General features: G+C 40.8%; 1 protein-coding gene across 4 annotated transcripts in view; it reads right to left on the bottom strand.

Moving 5' to 3' along the window:
- ablim3 (actin binding LIM protein family, member 3) overlaps positions 1 to 23,979 on the bottom strand; it is a 316,208-nt gene that overhangs the window by 30,001 nt on the left and 262,228 nt on the right. For all 4 annotated transcript variants that reach the window (XM_059650745.1, XM_059650743.1, XM_059650744.1 and 1 more), the window contains 3 exons: positions 13,591 to 13,710; positions 4,428 to 4,504; positions 527 to 674 (listed from right to left, as the gene is read on the bottom strand). In XM_059650745.1, the coding sequence (XP_059506728.1) occupies positions 527 to 674; positions 4,428 to 4,504; positions 13,591 to 13,710 (345 nt within the window). The remainder of the gene's footprint in view (positions 1 to 526; positions 675 to 4,427; positions 4,505 to 13,590; positions 13,711 to 23,979) is intronic.

Genomic DNA, 23,979 nt, shown 5'->3' with positions numbered 1-23,979 from the left:
AGCTTCTGCATAGCTGACTGAGCTCCACTGAGGCCAGAACCCAAACTGAACTGGATACAGCAGGAGAAACAGGGTTCCTTTCCCAGCCTAGTGTGGAATTACAATGAACATAATCTTCCTCAACATGATGATGACCAAACAGCTATGGTCATGCATGCATTTGAACCTTCTTACACAACTACAGAGAATGCTTTCATCTCAAAGTATAGCTGTCACCTGCCTACCTCCGAAGTGCCCACCTTTCCTCATGGATCTGTCAAACATTGCAGCAAGCCATCTGGGACTTCCACTTCCCAGTCCACCTGCTACCATTAGCTAAACCAAGCTTCTCAAAGCAACTTTTGAATTGACTGCGCCCAAGAAGATTACAACTGATATCCTACTACATTCATATCTGGGATTGTGACTCAGAATTGATGTTGACAATTGGATTAGGACCTGAAGGGGAAATTCTAGACTGCTTTCTCAAGAACAAATTTCGGCTTGCATATAGATCCTATAGAAAGATCATTTTGCTGTTACTTACATCCATTTACTGGAGAATCGTAGCCTACATTCTGCAGACATTCCCTACTTGTTGTGGAGCTGCGTGTTGACCAGGGGTCATTATCATAACTCCCCGATCTAGCTTTCATCTCCTCCTTCAGAATTAACCGATTAATGCCACTTTGTATCTAAAACAAAAATGATAGATTCAATATTGAATTCTTACTGAAGTCCAAAATCTGGTTTTCTAATAAACCTATAAGCACAGTTACATATGTCTATTGATAAAGATGAGCTGATCTATGAATATGACTAGAGCATACCAATATTGTATATTTCATTAAGAACAACAAAGTCAATAGCAAAGACTGTATTTTACAATAATGTTTCATTTATGGTTAAAAGCTACAGCACAATATATCAAGACTTAAATAAAAAGGTATGACTATGTCAAACATAGGAAAAACTTTCTTCCCTCCCCAGATACAACAGTATCACTCATTTCACGAAAGTCCTTGAGGAAAAGTTACAGTTAACTGAAACCTAATTCTAGCAGGCTATAGCTTTTAAACCTAACCAGGAAAGAATGATGACTGATTCACAGCAGCCATTAATTATAATAACATTGATTTGCTAAAAGTCCTGCTGGGCTTCACCTTCTGCATTGTAAGACAGCACTTTCAGTTTCCAGGCCTACCAGGTGATATGTCTAAATGTAGTTTTTATTCATAAATGCAATTCCATGAATGCAAAAAGGAGCTAACAACTGGTCGAGGGGATATAGCCGAAGAATTTGAATGCAGAAGAAATGCAAATGATGGTTTCAGGCTAACAATGCTTTGATATAAGCCATTGTGATTTAAATAAGCACTGCAATATTCTTGCAAGGCGAGGAAGTGCATTTGAGCATTAGGATAACAAACACAATGTTTCAAATTCCTGATCATAATAAGGGTGGGCAGCATCCCAGTCACTTCAATGCATTATTAGCATCTGCTTATTTGTCTTGATATAACAAAAAATGCTGAAATTTGCTCGTAAAAAATGATTATGCACAAATTGGAATTGACTTTAGCCACCACAGTACAATAAGAATGATCTTGAATGTGCTATGAGCATTTCTGTACAGATGCTATATATACCATATGGAGGTTGCTACACTGAAGGTAAATGTCTGGTCTGCTCTTAAAAAGATAATTTTCCAACATGTTATCTTGGCCATATTCTACAGAAACTAAACCATACTTTAATTCACAAAAGAATTATAAGTTGTATATTGTTGAATACTGGAAGAAATGCACAGGTATTTAAGGGCTCCATTAATGTAAAATTCAGTGTTCATTCTCTTATTTCAGCAGAGCACAGCACAGTAAGCATACAATCTCATTACTCATTTTGTTACTGAGGAAAATAAAAAAATAATTTTGGGAAAAAAAGAACAAATTGGTGTTACAGTCATAGGACTGTACCCAAAGTGAGCCTCTTCAAAGGAACAGAGAAGCAAAAGGCAAGTTTGAAGAAGCAGGAGCTAATGTTTTCTTATAACTTATATTGAAGGTTTGCCAATTTCTGCTCATTTTTCAACATACTTTATATAAAATAGATATGTTTGCTGATTTTTTAAACTGCTGTTAATGTTTTATTTTCATTTATTTGAATAAATGTCAAGTAAAATGTGCTTGAGATTGATTACAAAAATATTCAGACTAGATTTCTGCAAGATCGTGGTTCAATGGCGATTGCAGATGGACATGCCAGGAGCAGCACCAGGCATAGCTAAAAATGAGGTGTCAACATGGTGAAGCGACCAAACAGGACTATTTGAATGCCAAACAGCACAGCAGCAATTGATAGGTGGAACTAAGAGATTCCACAACTACAGTAGCAGATTTAAGCTCTGCAGTCCTGCCATATCCAGTCATGAATGGTGGTGGCAATTAACCAACTCAATAGAGGATGAGGCTCCATAAATATCTCCGTCCTCAATGATGAAAGAGTGCAACACACAAGTGCAAAAGATAAGGCTGAAGCATTCACCGCTATCTTCAGCCAGAAGCGCTGAGCGGATGACCCATTGTGGCTTCCTCTAGTGGTCCTCAAAATTGCAGATGTCAGTTGTCAGCCAATTCGATTCACTCCGTCTGATATCAAAAATGGCCAGAGACACTTGATACTGCAAAGGCTATGGGCCCTGGCAGCATTCTGGGAACATTACTGAAGACCTGTGCTCCAGAGTCTGTCACTCCCTGAACCAAGCCGTTCCAGTATAGTCATAACGATGGCATCTGCCTGGAAAGTTGCCCAGGTACGTCCGATACACAAAAAGCAGGACAAATCCAACAAATTCGATGACCACACCATCAGTCTATTCTCAATCATCAGTAAAGTAATGGAAGGTGTCATTAACAGTGCTATCAAGCAGCAGCCACCCAGCACTAACCTGCTCAGTGATGCCTAGCTTGGGTTCTGCCAGGGTCACTCAGCTGCTGATCTCATTTCCACCTTGGATCAAATATGGACAAAAGAGCTGAATTCCAGAGGTGAGGGGAGGTGAGAGTGACAGCCCTTGACGACTAGGCTGCATTCGATTAAGTGTGGCAAGTAGGAGCACCAGAAAAATTGGAATCAATGGGTATCAGGGATAAACACTTTGCTGGTTGGAGTCATACCTGACACAGAGGCAGATATTTATGGATGTTGGAGGTCAGTCACCTCAGCTCCAGGACATCACTGCAGGAATGCCTTAGGGTAGTGTCCTAGGCCCAACCATTTTCAGCTGCTTCATCAGTGACCTTCCATCTATTGTAATATAAGTGGGATGTTTGCTGATGATTACACAATATTCAGCACCATTCTTGGCTCTTTCGATATGAAGCAGTCCATGTTCAAATGCAATAAGATCAGAACAATGTCCAGGCTTGGGCTGATAAGTGGCGAGTAACATTCATGTCACACAAATGTCAATCTCCATGAAGAGACAATCTAACCACCACTCCTCGACATTCAACGTTGTTACCATCACTGAATTCCCCACTTTCAGCATCCTGGGAGCTATCTATTAACCAGAAACTCAACTGGGCTCACCAAATAAATGCAGTGTCTATAACAGCAAGTCAGACGCTAGAATACTAGGGTGAGTAACTCAGCTGTTGACTCCCCAATGCCTGACCTTGTGGTTCAAGGTGAGGAGTCCCACTTGTCTGGATAGGTGCAGCGCCAACAACACTTAAGAAGTTTGACCCCATCGAGAACAAAGCAACCCACTTGATTGGCACCATATCCTCCCAGCACAACACTCAGAAGCAGCAGTGGGTGCCATCCACAAGATGCACTGAAGAAATTCTCAAAAGATCCTTAGACAGCAACTTCTAATTCCATGAACATTTCCATCCAGAAGGACAAGGGCAGCAAATATATGGCAACACCAGCATTGGTAAGTTTCCTTCCAAGTCAGTCACCACCCTGACTTGGATATCTATCATGGTTCCTTCGCTGTTGCTGAGTCAAAATCCAAAAATTTCCTCCCTAACTGCCTTTTGGGTTGACCGCGGCAAGCCGACTACAGTGATTCAAGAAGGCAGTCCATTTCAAAGACAACTAGGGATGAGCAATAAATGCTGGCCAGTCAGTTATGCCTATGTCCCATGAGTGAATTATATAAAAAAATCTTTTTATTTGCTATTTTAGTTCTAGATTATAATTGTGTTTTCATTGAACAATATCTGTTATTTAAAATGTTATTTAAGGCCCTTGGGATCTTCTTGATGTTTGCACATGGCATTAGTAATACAAGCTATTAAACGTATAAATAGATTTGTCCTTGACAAGGCACCAAGGCCAATCAATAACTAAAACTGTATCCTTTCTCATGTTGTAAGCTTTTCTGTATTCAGATAAGCATATTTCAATAAGTAATAGTACAGTTGAAATATAGTTCATACCCTCTGAATACCCTGGTCCCAAATATTTTGGCTGTCATCTTCAGCGCCAGATGAAGATCTCCGACTTAATCTAGATGCTGGAAAATAAAGCAATGATATGAAAAAGAATCTTTAGTCATTAGCAGATTAGAAGGGGGATTCCTCATAACTGATACTTGGTTGGTTGCAACTTTTTCTCTCTTTTTGTTACATATTCTCTGTTCTACACTATTAGCCATCATGACTTAGGTCATCAAATTCTGGACTTGTAATACCCTAGACTTCAATTTGTCCTAAACTCTTGTGCAATTCCTACTTAAGTTGTTAATAATACAAGATTGCCACTAAACCATTTTTTTCAAACCCCTCTGTGAGCAAATAAAAATAAAAATCTTTTTCCACAATTCACTTGCCTTAGGTCTATTCATTCAACTTGCTGTGCAACTCGTTAGTACATACTTTTACCAAATCTCTATGTGATTGCAAATACTATATTATATCTCATTTCATAATCCTCTCCTGCAAGGAGAACAACCCAAGCTCTCTCAATCTTAATTTTACAGTTTCTGGAACTGTGCCCATTGCCAGATATCAATGTCTCGCATATGTCTGAGTTCATTGTGATATGACTTGGCTTGCTCCAATGTGGCCTTAGTTTTACCCCCTGACAAATACTGAGATTTATTTGCAAGGGAATTTATCTCTGCACATCGATGCTACAAAAAGACTATTGTTTCTAAGTAGTATTTACATTTACCTTTGTCTTAAACATTCTCTTGAGAATTCAGCAGTTAATCTACTCTAATTAAAATTCACTCTGTAGCACAGGCCACAGATTAATAATGAATAATCATGAAAATGTTATTCTGCTCTGCTTCGGGTGTTTGATACACAAATATGAAAATAAAACCTAAGGAAGGGAGCTAACTCTCAAATGGACAGATATGTAAAAATGTAGAACGTTATGCACTACAAAGTGATTTGACATCACAAGATGTTAATTACAAGATATTCATTCAAAGACAGAGGAAGAACAAGCAAAAACTTATCTCAAACACTCCAACCAAAATTTTAATCAAAATATTCTAATTAGGAATCTAATGAAAATGAAAATGCTATGGATATGGAATTTCGTAAGTTTGGGCAGAAAATTCCCAGCCTTTGAATGAGATGGGCCACATTGATAAAGTTGGGAACTTCTGTTAAGATGTAAATGAAGGACCTTCCCAGTGTTGAAATTAAAAGATCTCATATTCTAACCAAGTGTTGAGCAGTGAGACTGGATTCTTGGTAGTGAGAGGTACACTACAAACGCATGTACTCGCTTGCCATCACCCTTACTATTACTTCATCTCATCTCATTAATATTCGGTTTTCCACTCTCCAACTCACCAATAGAAACTGGACCTTGGGGTTTAATGACTTGAAAGTCAGAAGGGTTACTTGGTCACTTCAGCTCACCACTTGGTCCTCTGGACCTCCATTTTGGACACCAAACACGAATGTCTCAGGCACAGTCTATGGACAATGATTACACATATCCATGGACATTAGCATCTGACTTGTCCTGGCTTCACCGCATCTTCATGGTATATCTCTTACATTATGGTTCTGCAGTACAGATCCACTTACAGTACAGTTCTGCACTTCAATGCAGCACTTTGGAGTGTACTGGCAATGCTACTGCAAGGACGCTTTATGTACAGCAATGGAAACTCAGCTCGGGGTTTGGACTAGGATTCATCTCAGGGCTCCTTGTGCTCTCAGCGCTCACTCATTTTGTAACTATTTCCATGCTCATAGCTTTCCTATCTTGTCATATGTTGCCATTTGGTTCTTTACTCCAACATTCGCACCTTAAGACTCACAGTAATTCTGTCTTGCAATGCCATTTAGATCAGACACAAAGCCAATCATGCGTCATGGTTATCAGCAATCATCAGTCAAGGGAGTGGACATGTTCCTGTGCGTGTTCCTCAATGTCATACCTCCAGCATGTAACAGTGACATACACACTGCATTTGCTTCAATCAAATGGCCATGTCTCAAAGTCAAAGGACAGTAGTCTTCAGATAAACCAATATGGACTGCTGTTAGCCAGAGGATCAATGAAGAGCGGCACCTGGAATCAGTCCAGGGACTTGGACATGGACAGTTATCTGTTTGCCGAAATCAGGGTCCAGAGCTCTGTTTTGCAATAGTGTGGGCCACATTAACTGCTGTAGGGTCAGTGTAAGCAATCAGGGGATTTAAGATTTGACAGTTGCAAGGAGACCAGTTAGAAATATGGTCAGTCCTTTGTACAAGTTGGTCAAGGGTTCAGCCACAGTCAGTCTTTGGGATCAGGGATATGAAACTGAAGTGGGAGTTACCAAGGACACTACTGGGGGGACTTAATGCTGGGCACTGAAGGCAGCAACCTTGTATGCACAGGAGGCAAGATCAGCAAAGTGGAGGATTTCAACATACAAGTTGGGGAGATGGTAGTGTTTGGGAGGATATAGGATGCTGTAGGAGGTAATTACCACTTCAACAGGGGAGTCTGCATCATGGTGGTGGGCAGGAACAGGCTCAGGGATAAGAACAGTTGCAGTCATAATTTTCATGTGGTGGATAGAAAAGTGTGGGGGATCGGTCATGATGGGCTTGCCAGCATCAGCAAAACAGAAAGACACATGGAGGTCTGGGGCCTCCCTGAATACCGGGCTGTGCTTGTGACTTAAATCACTAAACCGTGACTTGCATCATCTTCCATGTTCTCAAGACTCGTAAATGCAAACTAAAAATGGAAAATACCTGTGATCATACTCAGAGTGGGCAGAGTCAATGTTTGTTTTCTGCTCCTACATATGGGCTGCATTTCTAATGGACAGTACACCCTTCAAGAGGTGTTGGCACTTGCAGAGTATAGGCTGAAGTAATTTGTAATCATATTGTGGTGCACATGAAATACGTGCATTGTACAACTGTGTGGGTGTAAATTCTGGTCACAAGCGATCTTGTAGATTCAAGATAGTCACCTCTGTGAAGCAGTAGTAATCACAGAGACACCCTTGGGCTAAAAAGTGTAAAATGTGTCCAAGATTTCATTAACTGCACAGGGGCATGGAATTGACTTCTTGCCATTTTGAACTGTAAGTATAATGCAACTTGTTCTTATGTGTCAATTATCCCTTTCCAGAATGATGTGGGCTGGGTGCCTAAGGTGTCAATACTTGTGCAGCACTTACAATCTTATGACTGTTTGCAACATGACTGCTGATAAATTGATTGCAGTAAGGTGCAATGTTCCATAAGAGGTGTTTCATGGAGCTCCTCGCTGGAGTGCTTCATGTACCACTGTATGTAGGAAGATGGTAACTAGTCACTTACGAGTGATGAGAATGCTGACTGGTCACATCACCAAGGATGATGCAAAGAACAGAACTGATGGATTCAGCCAAAGCAGGGTTTATGATGCCAGGCCTGCATGCAACAATGCAGAGGAGTGGAGGAGGAACAGATATGCCAACAAACTAGCAGCAGCTTCCAGCAGATGCAAAACAGCTTCCATATGAGGTATTTACAGCTCAATGCCCCCTCAGTGAGTGGACAATGTGTCAGTGAAGAGGACGTTCTGGGAAACAGTCACAGCACTATGCCATGTGCTGGAGTGGGACCTGTGATATGAAGAATTAGCGGCCATCCTTTCACCAAGGTGACAGCTGCACTAAACTTTTATGCAACTGGCTCATTCCAAGATGTCACAGGGGCCTTGTGTGGGATCCCTCAATCATCCAGCCACAAATATAGCAAGACTGTTACTGATGCAATTTGAGCAAGATCATACCATAATGAGAACAGTGCGACAGCCGGGGCTACAGGATTCAGCATGAGAAAACTCACTGGGCCTCGTAGAGAGAAACCCTCCATCAAACTCAGTGCAAAAGACATTTAGCTGATTTCTGATAAGATTCAACAGAATGTTATGTTTTCAAATGTCACCTTTAAATGCCCTGGGGATGTTGATCAAAGAAAACCTGTGCCAAGTTCAGGACCATATGATCGCATTGTCACACAGAGAGAGAGAAACCCAGATCAAGCTCTATTAAATATTGAGTAACAGTTTCAGCCTCAGCACAGAAAGAGGGACAGTTGCACATCCACAAATACAGGACACCATACACACATCATGGTGTAGATGCCATTTCATAACCCATCTGAGTTTGCCAACAGAAAAGGATTCCATTCCATCAATATGCAAGCATTCAGTGATCATTGGTACTACATCTAAAAAGTCATTCCCTGGTACCCTGAAAGCTACCATGAGGATTCTCAAGGACATCAGCATCTTGTTCCTGATGTTTTTGGGGTGGGGGGACAGATACCTTATGAGGGTGTCACAAGGTAGAGTGTGCTACATAATCCTCTCATGCTGTGCTCTGCAAAACTGGAACAGGCAAAAAGTGAATGTGATGAACGCTGAAGAACTGGGAGCAGCAGTTTTCTAAGGAAGATGAGGACAGTGAGCAGGACCGTCGTTACAAGCCAGAAAGGACTTAATTCAACACTTATTTTCCTGGTAGATGAGAGCTAGGTGCGGTGAAATTGTAAAATTGACTGTGAAATTGTTGCTGCTCAAAGGGCAAGTGGTCTGTTTCTGTCCAGAGAGTTAAATGCAGCTTCTATTTATTATCTGTTAGCTTTTGCTGCTGTAGAACAAAAGTGACTGGTTTGAAGCATTTTAATACCATTCTATATAAGATGGCCCCAAATCAAACAATGAGAAGATGCTGGTCTACAGTTGACTCTACAGAAAGGGTAGTAGTGACTTGAAAAGGATTGTAAGCTGGGGAGTATGGTAGAGCAATGAGATCCAGGGGTACAGTTTCATAGCTCGCTGAAAGTGGAGTCACAGGTAAACAGGGTGGTGAAGAAGGCTTTTGGCATGCTTGGTTTCATCGGTCAGACCGTTGAATACAGGAGTTGGGGCGTCTTTTTGCAGCTATACAAGATGTTGGTGAGGCCACATTTGGAGTATTGCGTGCACTTCTGGTGACTCTACTATAGAAAGGATAATATTAAACTACAAAGAGCGCAGAAAAGGTTTACTGGGATGCTACGTGGACTGGAGGATTTTAGATATAAGGAGAGGCTAGATAGGCTGAGACGTTTTTCCTCTGGAGCGTAGGAGATTGAGCGGTGACCTAAAAGGTCTATAAAATTAAGAGAGGCACTAATATGGCAGACAGCAAGCAGCTTTTCCCCATAGTAGGGGAGTCTAAAACTAGAGGGCATAGGCTTAAGGTGAGAGAGGAACAATACAAAACGGTCTGGAGGGACAATTTTTTCCACACTGAGGATGGATAATGTCTGGAACAGGCTGCGGGGGGTAACAATGGAGGCAAATACAATTTTGATATTTAGACCATAAGACATTGGAGTGGAAGTAAGGCCATTCGGCCCATCAAGTCCACTCTGCCATTTAATCGTGACTGATGGGCATTTCAACTCCACTTCCCTGCACTCTCCCTGTAGCCCTTCATTCCTTGCAAGATCAAGAATTTATCAACCTCTGCCTTGAAGACATTTAATGTCCTGGCCTCCACTGCGCTCCGTGGCAATGAATTCCACAGGCCCACCACTCTCTGGCTGAAGAAATGTCTACTCATTTCCGTTCTAAATTTACCCCCTCTAATTCTAAGGCTGTGCCCACGGTCCTAGCCTCCCTGCCTAATGAAAACAACCTCCCAGCGTCCACCCTTTCTAAACCATGCATTATCTTGTATGTTTCTATTAGATCTCCCCTCAACCTTCTAAGCTCTAATGAATACAATCCCAGGATCCTCAGACGTTCATCATACGTTAGGCCTACCATTCCAGGGATCATCCATGTGTATCTCCTCGGACATGCTCAATTGGCAGTATGTCCTTCCTGAGGTGTGGGGCCCAAAACTGGACACAGTATTCTAAATGGGGCCTAACTAGTGCTTTATAAAGTCTCAAAAGCACATCGCTGCTTTTATATTCCAAACCTCTTGAGCTTAATCATGGACTCAACCTGCAAGTTAACCTTTAGAGAATCCTGGACTAGCACTCCCAGATCCCTTTGTGCTTCAGCTTTATGCATTTTCTCACCATTTAGAAAACAGTCCATGTCTGTATTCTTTTTTCCAAAGTGCAAAACCTTGCATGTGCTCACATTGAATTTAAGAAACATCTGGATAAGTACATGGATGGGATAGGTACACACATATAGACCATAAAGATACAGATCAAATGCAGGCAAATAGAACTAGTTTAATTGTGCAAACTGGTTGACAGGGACAAGTTGGAACTGTTTCCACGCTGTAAACATTTATGACTCTATGACTCTGCATGATGAAAGAAACTTAAGCTGAGTGGCTTCATCCTTAAACAGTGATAGATGTAGGAATGTTCACTTAGCTTGTGGATGCTGCCCACTATATGTAGGTGAAGGACAACATCTGACTGCCAACACTTAATCAGATAAATGGATGGCTTTCAAAGATGGCATTGGTTCCCCGAACTCCAGGATCTCCCCGCCATGGCAAGGTCTTCCAGCTTTGATGTGTGGGAGAATGGGCTTTCATTGAGTGTGTGAGGCACCATAGGGACATGGTATTAAGCTCATGAGGCACGTTTGGCATTACAACATGAGAAATCTCATTGGGTCTTACAGAAAGATACCATCCATCAAACTTGCTGCAAATTACATTTAGCTGGTTTCTGGTAAGATTCAGCACAATATATTTTGAAATATCTCTTTTAATTTAGATTAAAGCAAACTGTCCTGGGGCTTGGTGATCTCATGAGACCTCCGCCCAGCGACAGGCCTATGTGACCTCATTGTTACACAGAGAGAAAGCCATACCAAAGTATATTGAAAATCTAGTGGTAATTTCATCCTCAGCACAGAAAGAGAAACAGCTGCATTTCTGGAGAAAGACACAGTGACAGACATGAGGCTGGACTGTTCCCTGTCTCAGCAAACACAATCTATGGCAGGCACAATGTTTGCTTGTTGGGGATAGAGGTCACCCGGGAAGCAGATCAGAGGTGACCAGTGTGGCCAAGAGCTAAGGTGTCCACGTTTAAAGGTCCACCATCTTTCTCTGGTACTTACTTCTAATTGTTTGCTTATAATATAGGCCCTCTAGCCCTCACCCTTCATACCCAGCTCCTTCCTGACACCATCTCCATGTCAGTGAGTGCCATGTTTTGGCCTTGAGGTGGCACAAGAACAATAGTTAAGGTCTTTCATGCCTTTCAGAAGGTTCCAGAATTTAGACTACTGCTCACGAGGCATCTCCTCTGAAGGACCATGAATCATGCATCATGGAGAAGCTGGCCTGACTCCACAAATATTGTGTGGGGTAAGAGGCAAAGAAATGTTACTCCACAGTCCAGAGTGCAGGTTTAGGATCACCTTCATTCTTAACCTGAAACACGGAAAACTGGAGGCCCTGGGAATGAGGCAAGAATCCTTGAATGAGATCCAGTCCGCTAATTTGCCTCATTCTGGCATGGCTGTAGCTATCAAAATTTGTGCAATAGAGAGGGAGAAATGAATTACTGTTGTGTTTGGATGCAGCAATTTATAGGTGTGAAGCGACAAGGGAAATATTTGGAGTTAATGATAAGGAGAACACGTATGAACATTGATTTTCTACTTGAAAAGTGAGGGAGCAGGATTGCCAGGACTTTGAGATACACCGAACAATCAGTTGCTGGGGTGGAGCTTTCAGGCAGAAGTCAGTTCTGGAATAATTTGACTGAATGGTACTATTTTGAAGGACTTCAGAGGATTTACCCTGGTTTGGCTGGGAGGAGCAAATCTGCTGAAAGGCAAGGATAAATTTAGGATTTAAGCTTGTATTGACGCATATTTGCTAGAAGCAAGCAGTGCAGTAAATATTGACACAAAACACATTTTGTTAGCAATATTATTTGTTGGTTAGGTAATGTTTGGTAGAGTTGATTCTACTTTATTTGGTTGCATAAAAATCTTAAGTAATGAAATGCTGTTTTCTTGTTCTTCATTTTTGTCACTGAGAAATTCATCTGCACTTTAAAAATTCTTAATGTTATGTGCACCATAACAAAATTTATAGCCAATAACCTGACTTTAAGCCAGCTCTGGTTTTGAGATAGAAACCTACATGCTTTTGCACCTATCTATTTTCATTTAAGCCCCTTGACACTTAGAATTTATTTCATTCTTAAGTATGGTGTTACCTAAAATATACAAAACAAGTGCTGAACCTACAGAGGATGTAGTCCAGGTAACAATTAACTGAATAGATACCTTAATTTCAGTTATGTTTTCTAACAGAAAGTCTAGCCAAAAACTGCTTCACATTTTCTTAAAATTTTGATGTATTTGCACACCCCAATCAATGACATTTAACAAACTCAATTACTGTTTAGAAGTTTATTTGCCGGCACTCTAAATACCTTTGAGGGCTAGTATTTCTCAAAACACACTATCATACTTCATTTCCACTTTCTCATGACATTGTATTGATTCTTGTGTATGACTGCTATTTTTGAAAAAATTCAAAACAGGCATGCCAAATTCATAAAGAGGCCCTGTTTCATATTCATGGGGATTTCTGATAGATTGCTCTAATTTCATGAATATAATTTACAGTTCTATTTAAACTAGCCATGAAAATCTGAATGGCTGCTTAATTAATCTCAAACAAGATGTGTGTGATGTAGATTTCAGCACAGCATATTCTGAATTAGCATGGAAGAACTGCAATGGTGAAACAAATTCTGGAGTGTTGAACTAAGTGAGTAACAATTGTGTTCACTGCTGCCAGCAGTTCTTGTTTATGTACTTTAAATTTATTTTGATAAATATTTGAAAAACTATTTTGTTTTGTATAATCTCTGTGCCTACACAACAGTTGCTATGACTCAGAAGATTGAATGAATTAATTCAGTGAAGTCATCATTTCATTCATGACTTATAGCAGTTGGCAGCTCATATGAGCCATTCTTTATTTCTCCTCATGTTGTAAAAGAGGGCTCAAATTTTCATCCATCACAAACCTCTCCAACCCCATTTACAGTGCAAGATTCTGTTGACACATTTAAGAGACTCAAGGCATACCCAATCATTAACTTAAAGTGTGACTTCATTAAAAGAACGTTAAGCAGCCGTTTATAGGCTTACCTTTGGGTGAAAATGGGCCAGGCCAGTATTCGGACTCTGACTGCTGGAAGATGTCTGGAGAGTAAGCTGCTGGGTATCTTGCGGACTGAACAATATCCTCACTGGTTTTGCTTTTCGTTGCTATGTATACATATTCTAAAAAGGGAACAAACCACAGTATAGAAAATGAGTCGAGTCCTCATGAGACTTTGTTTGCTTCAGCTGATTATGTAGTAATGAACGTATTTATTGCTACACCTTTTTTTTGATATACTTTAATCTTTTTTCATTCCCCTTCTTCTTCTGACGTCTAGTTCAAATTAATTTATGATTTGCGTATACAGCTCTCGCTCTCACTTACATAGACACACTGACTGAAAAACAATCATGAATGGTGTCTGGCTGATTTTCACCTTGCTCTGCTTATTATTAAGGATTACTGCAGATACTTCCTGTCTAAGAAAAACCAGCTAACATAGCATATACTGGATCCACACTGTGAACTATATAATGGTACAGCAGGCTCTAACTTTACCAGATAGGTCACTTGGCAAGATAAAACATATTTCAATTATGTTTTCTTTTATACTTGCATAATGAAAGCCTTAACAGTAATGATTCTAAACCGATGGTTTTGTGCATGGTAAATTGTCTCTCACAAACTTGATTGAGCTGTTTGAAGAGGTGACCATGAAGATAGATGAAAGCAGAGCAGAAGGCATTTCTACCTGGGCTTTGGCAAGGCCTTTGACAAGGCTCCGCATGGTAGGCTGGTTAGTAAGGTTAGATCACACAGGTCCAGGGAGAGCTAGCAAATTGGATACAAAACTGGCTTTACAGTGGGAGACAAAGAATGGTGGTAGAGGGTTGTTATTTGGACTGGAGGCCTGTGACCAGTGGTGTGCTCCAAGGATCTGTGCTGGGTCCACTGCTGTTCATCATTTATATAAATGATTGGATGAGAATACAGGAGGCACAGTTAATACGTTTGCAGATGACACTAAAATTGGTGGTATAGTGGGCAGTGAAGAAGGCCATCCAAGAGTGAAATGAAACCTTGGGTTGAGGAGAGGCAGATGAGTTTAATTCAGATAAGTGCGAAGTGTTGCATTTTGTTAGGACAAACCAGGGCAGGTTTACATAGTTAAAGATAGGGCCCTGGGGTGTATTGTGGAACAGAGAGACCTACAGTGCAGGTACACTGTTCCTTGGAAGTGGTGTCACAGGTAGATAAGGTGGTGAAGGCAGCTTTTGGCATGTTTGCAATCATTGGTCAGAGCATTCAGTCCAGGAGTTGGAATTTCACGTTGCGGCTGTAAAAGACATTGGTAATAACACAGTGTGGAGCTGGAGGAACGCAGCAGGCCAGGCAGCATCAGAGGTGCAGGAAAGTTGATGTTTCGGGTTGGCACTCTTCTTCAGGTTTTTTTCTGAAGAAGGGTCCCGACCCAAAACGTCAATTTTTCTGCTTCTCTGATACTGCCTGGCCTGCTGTGTTCCTCCAGCTCCACACTGTATTATCTCTGACTGCAGCATCCGCAGTTCTGACTATCCAAAGACATTGGTAAGGCCACGCTTAGAATACTGTGTACAATTCTGATTGTCCTGCTATAGGAAGGATGTTGTTCAACTGGAAAGGGCGCAGGAAATATTATAAGGATCCTGCTGGGATTAAGGGTTTCAGTTATAGACAGAGGCTAAATGAGCTAAGGCTGTTCTCCCTGGAGTGTCAATGGCTGACGGGTGACCTTATAGAGGTTTACAAAATCATGACAGGCTTAGTTAAGGTGAATAACCAAGGTCTTTTCCCAAGGCTAAAGGATCCAAAACTAGACGGCATTGGTTTAAGGCGAGAGGGGATAGATTAAATGGGACCTGAGGGTCAATTTGTTCACAGAGGTTCGTGCGTAGTGGAAGAAGCTGCCAGAGGAACTGGTAGAAACTGATACAATTACAACATTAAAAAGACATTTGGACAGGTACATGAATAGAAAAAGTTTAGGCGGATATGGGCCAAATGCAGGCAAATGGAACTAGTTTAGTTTGGTGCACCTGGTCAGCATGGTCGAGTTGGACCAGAAGGTCTGTTTCTGTGCTGTATGATTCTATGCCTCTAAGTGGGAATAGTATGAAATATAGTGTTAAATTCTGGATGCTGTTCTCCACTGTCTTTTTAAAACTTGGCTCTCTTGACTCAGGCATCATTGGCAAGGCCTGCACTGTTGCCCATCCCTACATGTGCATGACAAAGTGATGGTGTGTCACCTTCTTGAAATACTTTAGTTCATATGGTGTTAAGTATACCCACAGTGTTATGAAAGAAGACATTCCATTATTTAAACCGAGGGAGGGTTGAGGAACATTAATATAGTTTCAATTCAAGGAGCTGTTTGGAACAAAACTCGTAGGTCGTGACATTCCTATATGTGCGCCTGTTTCTCTTTCAGTTGCCAAGTCAGAGTTTGGAAGATACTGTCAAAAGTGCCTTGGTGAGTTGCTACATTGGATCTTGCAGACTGTGTACACTGCTGTTACTATGTGCAGGCCACAGAAATTTACCAACCAGGTTTTTTTTTGTCCTGGATATTGCTGAGATTTTTGAATGTAGTTACAGCTACACTCTTCTAATCACTTGGTGACTATTCCATTCCAGTTGTGACTAATGCTTTATTTGCAGCAGTCAAGTTTTCAAGAATGAGATGAGCTTCCCATTGTGGAAATCCGAGCTCACAACCTGTTCTTGTAGCCACAGTATTTATATTGACGGTCAGCTAGTTTCCTTGACAGTGGTCAAACCTAAAATTGGTGGTATAGTGGGCAGTGAAGAAGGCTATCCAAGAGTACAATGAGATATTGTTCAGATGGTGCAATGGGTTGAGGAGTGGCAGATGAGTTTAATTCAATTAAGTGCGAAGTGTTGCATTTTGGTAGGACAAACCAGGGCAGGTTTATGCAGTTAATGGTAGGGCCCTGGAGAGTGTTGTGGAATAGAGGGGCTGTACAAGTTGCTTTAATCAAGCCAAGTATAGGTGAAACTGTAAAGAAAATGGGAACAATTTGAAAAATGCTAAATCTTGAGAAGTGTCACAGCTCTGTGAAACTTTGTGCATTACAGTTACACTCACAAGGTTATTCAGGGTGAACATGATTTCATAATATATTCATAATCAGACAAAAAGTCTCATCAATGCACTTTTTAAATGTCTATTCATAAAATATTTCTTTCTATATTAAAATAGAAGTCAACAACACAATCAATTCCACCTGAATTATACTTGTTCAGCACAGTTAACACATTTGAACTAATTCTCCTTTGTATATTGTACATGTGAAGCTACATTTCAACAATTTGCTTTTTGATATTTTTTATTAGATATAGGATACTTTGTGTAGCATTATTTGAATAAAACTAGTTGTCCCATTGGCCCGAAACGTCAGCTTTTGTGCTCCTGAGATGCTGCTTGGCCTGCTGTGTTCATCCAGCCCCACACTTTGTTATCTTGGATTCTCCAGCATCTGCAGTTCCCATTATCTCTGTCCCACTGGACCACTGGATTAAGATTGTGCTGTTTGTAGGAACCCATGGCCATCAGTTTAGTTTATCACACAACTCTTTGGAAATCCCCAGTAAAGCCCTGTACTCCTGTAGCGAAATGGTTTTTGCTGTCCCTTTATTTGGAGGATTATGGTGGGTGAATTTTAATTCGCCTAATCAACTCAGGACAACAAGGTAATCAGGTTGATACATCACACTTCCCTTTGGTAAGGCAGGAACCATTTCAACATTTGAAATGTATTGAAATGAACATTTGAAATGCCACAGCACACCAGGCTACAGGCTAAGCGCTGAAAAGTGAGACTGTGATAGATTGATGACCAGTGCAGGCACGATGGGTTAAATTTCTTGAAAGCTTTATTCTAAGCCTTTCAACTGTGAGCTGCGTACTAGACATATATCATGGAAGCACTTATAAGTGGCTCCCCTAGAAATCCAGTAGATTTACTTAACAGCAACAAACTAGAATAAACATTGGGCACAATAAATCAGCTTGTGTTTCAGTTGAAAGTAAACATTGATTATATATCCTGCATCTGCCTAATAGCAATTGTCAACAGACTTATGAACAAGACCTGTTGAATAACATTGAAATGTTAAAAGAGGATTGGATTTTTGCCATGATGGAGAAGCTTTCTGTCACATTGAAACTGACGAACAAGCTCAGATTTCACAAGTTCCAGTCTTGAACGTGGCATTTTTCATTTTTGTGGGATGGGAATGGGCTGGGTTGAGATGGTTGGAGGTCAGCTCCCCTTTGGTGATATTGGGAACTGCAGATGCTGTAGAATCCAAGATAACGAAGTGTGGAGCTGGATGAACACAGTAGGCCAAGCAGCATCTCAGGAGCACAAAAGCTGACGTTTCGATCCTAGACCCTTCATCAGAGAGGGGGATGGGGAGAGGGAACTGGAATAAATAGGGAGTGAGGGGGAGGCGGACCGAATAGTCTGGCTCTTGATTAGGTCAGTTTCCCTTTAGGGGAGAAAAGTGCCATTTTGTGATAGTTACTGGTTAGCATAAATGCATGTAAAACACGCATAAACTCATCACTACCAGATTCATTCAAATTATCAACAAGAGTTTTCAAAATTAACTGTCAAAACTGTCAGCAGCATTTGTCAAAGGGAGCTATCAAGAGAACCTGCCCAAACATCAAAAAGATCTGTCAACAACACCTGTAAAAGGAAGAGGGCAAGCTGTCAAAGCATTTAAAAGTTCTACACCTCAAATGTTTGAAAAATAATGGTTGGAGTGCAAAAAATATGATGGCTTGCTTTTTCACTCTGTCTGCTGACATCCATCAATAGATTAGTGCTGAATGACTAATATCACTACCATCTGTTATCACAGTAGTAGTGATAATTGACAACTCTGAATGGTAACAGATTGTTTAATGTGGGACTATGCATTCCAATGCTTGTGGTTAAAAGGGACAGTGCAGTTGAATGGAATGTTTTTATCACATTTTATTTAGTTGATAGACTATAACTGTAATCATTTTTAACATTTTTTTAATTGACACTCAGATCTTTATTGAAAGGACTTTATCTCATCTTTGCATGGGTGCTGAGGTCTATCTATGACAGATACTCAGTGAGTTGGGGTGGTCGGTATAAAGGTGAGCAGAACAAGGTCATGGTTTGGCATGTTGCCATACAGCCAATAGGGACCATATAGAGTGGGCACAGCAGCATTCTTTGGTCTGGAGGATGAGGCATCAGAGAAGGTGAACTGGGGTAAAACTTAGCTTTGGGGAATGTGCGGCTGTAGGGGCTATTTAGGGAAGATAACTTGGCATGAGGTGCATGAAGACTAAGGGGGTGGTTGAGGGGTATTCTTTGGCATGGAGGATATGAGGTGCAATTGGTGGGTTGGGAAGCATGAGATAATATTGGTTGGCAAGGATAGGACATGGTGTTTGTTTAGGCACAGTGAATTCTTCATTCGTAAGGTTGGTAATGGTTCTGGTGTTGTGCCCAGCCTGCCTCCATGCCTGATAGCTCCTTGGTGCTTCTGTGTAACTTGCCTGGACTTATAATCCTATTGCCTGTCCACCCCACAGAATCAAAAATCTGATCTTCATGTCGCTATTCTTAGTGGTCAGGTTGGTGAAGTAAGGACTATACCATCACTTTGGACCTGACCAGGGATGGAAAATCACAATTTGATGCTCGTGCTGATCAGCATAGTGTATTAGCCAAATGGGCTACGGGTTTTCAAAATGATTACTGAATGTATTCACTAAGTAAGCTAAGCTGCTTTGTTTGTCCTGTTAGTAATGGGTATAAGAATTCCATAACGTCAGACATATTTCCCAGCAGTTTGGAGGTTTGCAGTAAGATGAACAATCAAAGCATAAAATGAGAGCGACAATAATGGAAAAGAAATAGAATTGGAATTACTCAGTCCAAACAAACAAGTTTGATGCAGAAATTGATACAGTTCCTATTTGGGGAGATTGTTTGTGTTGTTCCCTGCAGTGATATAGTGTGTTTCAATGCGGGGATGTACAACTTTTGCACATCTGTGCAACATAAGCAAATGTCTTCCTGTGCAAACACAGATAAACAGTAGAAAGGAAAAGAAATCTCTGCCCATTGTCTGAGGAAGCATCTAAATAAGAATGGAATAGCTGTGGTTACGTGACCTCCTCCTCACAGGACCCTTCAACGTTGTAAGTACAATTCCCATGTACATTCTTCCTGCAGTACCCATCAGTATTAAAAACAGATGCTTTTTTTATTGTATTGCTGACGAGCCACAGTGAAGACAAGGGCAAAATATTAAAACCATTAATAAACAAAAAGATAGTCCCTGTCAACATGACGTTCACCTACACTCTACTTGACTCCTAAGGACAATATTGGAGGAACTCATTGCATTGGTTACATCCTTGTCTATTTCTAGATATCCTTCCAAATGACGTGGATATGTATAGCCTTGGCCTTTGTTATTTAGGAGATTGGAAGCTAAATTTTCAATTCTCCGAATAATAAGTTTTGTCTCTACATTAAAATTTAGTTTCACATATACTTCTTCCATTCATCTATGTACCAAATTTAAAAACAGGAGGTTTCCTTATTTTTTTCTAATTTACGTTAATCTTTACTTTAGTGACACCCCTGCAGAATTTAATCCCTTGCTACCACATTGATTCCAGTCATATCAGATAATTATATTTTTGAAGAGTGTAAATACAATATTATTACTTTGCAAAATGCTTCCATAAAAATATGTAGTACTCCCTTACCTTGTCATTAAAAGTAATTAAATTTTTTAGGATCTCTAATACTAGTGCACTAGTATTCAAACAAAGAAGTACCATATTAAAATCCCACATTTGAATTGTTAATCCATCCTGCCCTCAAAGACAAGAGATTAAAGCAGTGATAATGTTAAAACCTGAAGAACTAACCATAATGAGCTTTGTTGGCAAGCATCTTTTAAGACAATTAAAAGCAGCACTTAGTAACAGTACCTGTGGGTCAAGAAGGGATCCATACCATCTTGGTTGAGTGAAAGACGACAGGTACAGAATTCTCACAGCAATACAATAAAAAACAAAAGCATTCAGTGCTTTTTTAAAAAAAAACTGTAACTAGCGTAATTTGATGATTTATAAGTAAACATTAAGATGCTCCAGTAAACCCAATGTAAAAATGTACTGTTACTCAGAAAAAATAAGAGAGAGATAAAATGAATATGTAAGAGACAGGATTTTCCAGTAGCACTGGCATGCAGACAAGAGCCAAGATTGCACATTGAAAAGAATGACTTATTAGAGACAGTCAACATGGCTTTGTGCAGGGGATATCTGGTCTCTCAAATTTAATTGAGGATTTTGAGGAAACGATGGCGATTGATGAGAATAGGGCAGTGGACGTTGGACTTTACTAAAACATTTGACAAGCACCCTCATGGTAGGTTGGACAAGAACTATAAGTCACTCAGGATCCTCAGTGAGTTGAAAAGTTGGATCCAGAAATTGGCTTGATCATAGAAGACAGAGGGTAGTTGCGGAGGTGTGTTTTTCTGACTAGAGGTCTGAGATCAGATCCACAGGGTCAGTGGTGTTGCAGCTCTGTTGTATATAATTTACACAAATGGTCTGGATGAAAATATAGGTGGTCTGATTAATATGTTTGCAAATGATCCAAAAATTGGTTGTGTTGTGGATAGTGAGGAAAGTTGTCAAAGGATGTCACAGGACATATATCAGTTGAAAAGTTGGTTGGAAAAATAGCAGATAGAGTTTAATCTGCACAAATGTGAGGTGATGCATTTTGGGAGGTCAAATGCAAGAGAGAAGTAAACAGTTAACGGCAGGACAGTTAGGGCCATTCATATTCAGAGGCAAATATGAATGCAAGTCCATTGCTCCCTAAAAGTGCAACACTGGAGTATGGGCTGATGAAGAAATCATATGGCACACTTGCCTTCTTTGGTTGTCGCACTGAGTATAAAACTTGGCAAGACATGCTGCAGCTGAATAAAACTTTAGTTGGGCCACATTTGGAGTGCTGTGTGCAGTTCTGGTTGCAACATTATAATATGGATGGTTTGGAAAAGGTGCAAAAGAGGTTTATAGGATGTTGCCCAGATTGGAGAGTATCAGCTTTGGGAGAGTTTTGACAAACTTGGATTTTTTTGCTACAGTGTCAGAGGCTGAGCAGTGACCTGATAGAAGTATATAAAATTATGAAAGCTTGGACAGGTTGGATAGTCAGTGTCTTTTTCCTAGGGTAGAAATGTCAAAAACTAAGGGGTATAGGTTTAATGTCAAAGGGAGAAAGTTTAAAGGAGATATGTGAGGCAAGATTTTTGCACAGAAGGTGGTAGGTGCCTGGAATGTGCTACTGGGATGTGGGATGGCAGAAGCAGATAAAACAGCAACACTTAAAGAGACATTTAGACAGATACATGAGCAGCAGGGAACAGAGGGAAATGGACCATATGTAAGCAGGTCGGATTAGTTTAGAATGACATTGTGGTTGGCACAGAACACAGGCCCAAAGGTTCAGTTCCTGGCCAGTACAGATATACATTCTATGTATTTTCTATGTGATTCTCCATTTTGCAGTTAAAGTAAAGCATCAAGTATGATCTCTCCTAATGCTTGAGGTGATTGTGTTATCTCACATGATCAAGTGCTTTTCAGCTCATTATCGATGCAAGTGAGATGTTGCACAAGTTTGTCAGTGAATCAAGTGCTGTGTGAACTTTTAAGTGCTAATCAGGTGTGAGCTTCTGTGCTTGAAGGTTCTGGCACCATATTTAAAGGCCAGTTGGACGCGAGTTTTCCTCCTTTCAAACCAGGAACTTCACCTCCACGTGTGGTGGCCATCCCTAGGATCCCAGAGATGCCTCCCAAGAAGTCCAAGTTTGTGCTCAGTCTCACTGATGCTGTTGGACAGGGTCATGAACAGAAGAGACATCCGATTCCGGAGTGATACACCAGGAGGCCATCTCCCCAGATCCACCCAAGCTGGGCTGTGATTGCTGAGCAGGTCGGTGCCAGGGAGTCATTGGAAAGCAGTGCAGGAAAAAAGTCAATGATTTCTTGTGCTTTGCAAGTGTAAATAGCACCATCTTCTCTCTGCTTGATTATACTCACAGGAGCCTCTCTGGTCTAACTCTGTCACTGCATACGCACCTCTATGTAGTCAACGGGAGATGGAAAGAAAAGTATTCTGAGGGTACAACAATGTTCAATAATTGTATAGAATGAGCACATCTTTTAAAATATCTTCAAAGCACTTTATTAATGTCCGTCATAGTGCTATTGCCCCAATAAGGTCGAGAGGGATCTCTGACATGAAACACGTCGACTATCTTCAACCAATGTGCTGTCTTTCAGCTGCTAGATAGTGGTTCATTTCTCACAATTAGAAAATGAGTGACTGGAGATCACCTCATTTACCAGAGATTGGGCATTGTGATTGCTACGTAGATACAACAGACTGGTGATGGTTGAAAATCTGAATGCCTCTGTACCTGATTTTGTGTGTCACATCTAGTCATGGCCCAAAGAAGCATGCAATCCATTTGATTCTGCATGGTTTCTTTCACCAAATCACAGGAGCTTGGACACCTGTACTCAGAGAGGACTACCGTCGAGTCTGACAATATCCTGGTCTCTGTAAGTTGGTTCAGGCATGTGTCCATGCGGCCTTAGAATGTAGCAATTAACCAGAGGGCCCTACCATTATCTTCACTATCCTCTTCCACCTCCTTAAAACTACCACCGCGGCCCAGTCCAAACTTTCACCTTCTGTGTGAGGATACGGCAGGTGTAGTAGGGTCAGAGTAACAAAGTCATATAGCACAGAAGCCCTTCAGTCCATTGAATGTCTGCTGACCTATCTGTACTAATTCCACTTATAAGCACTTGGAGCATTCATGGCTATGGCCTGAAGCTTGAATGTTATGCCATTTCAACTGCTCATCCACATGCTTTTTAAAGGTTCTATTACCCTCCCAGGCAGTACTTGTCCGATTCTTTCCACCGTCAGGAAAAATAGTTTTCCTCAAACTCCATCTAAGCTAGTCTTTTTGAAGAAGTGACAAAGAACACTGATGAAGACAGACTGGTGGACATTGTCTATATAGACTTCAGCAAGGAATTTGACTAAGTTCCACATGATAGACTGGTTAGCAAAGTTAGGTCATAGAGACTCCAGCGAGAGCTACTCATTTGGATATAAAAATGATTTTAAGATGGGAGACAGAGGGTGGTGTGGAGGTTTGCTTTTTGGACTGGAGGCCTGTGGCTAGCGGTGTGCCACAAGGATCAGTGCTGGGTCCACTGCTTTTCATCATTTATACAAATGATTTAGATGCAAATATAGGAG

Source organism: Stegostoma tigrinum, chromosome 13 (genome assembly GCF_030684315.1).
Source record: "Stegostoma tigrinum isolate sSteTig4 chromosome 13, sSteTig4.hap1, whole genome shotgun sequence".
Taxonomy (NCBI): Eukaryota; Metazoa; Chordata; class Chondrichthyes; order Orectolobiformes; family Stegostomatidae; genus Stegostoma; species Stegostoma tigrinum.
Note: the sequence above shows the minus strand (reverse complement) of the source record. Positions and strands in the feature narration are given on the sequence as shown.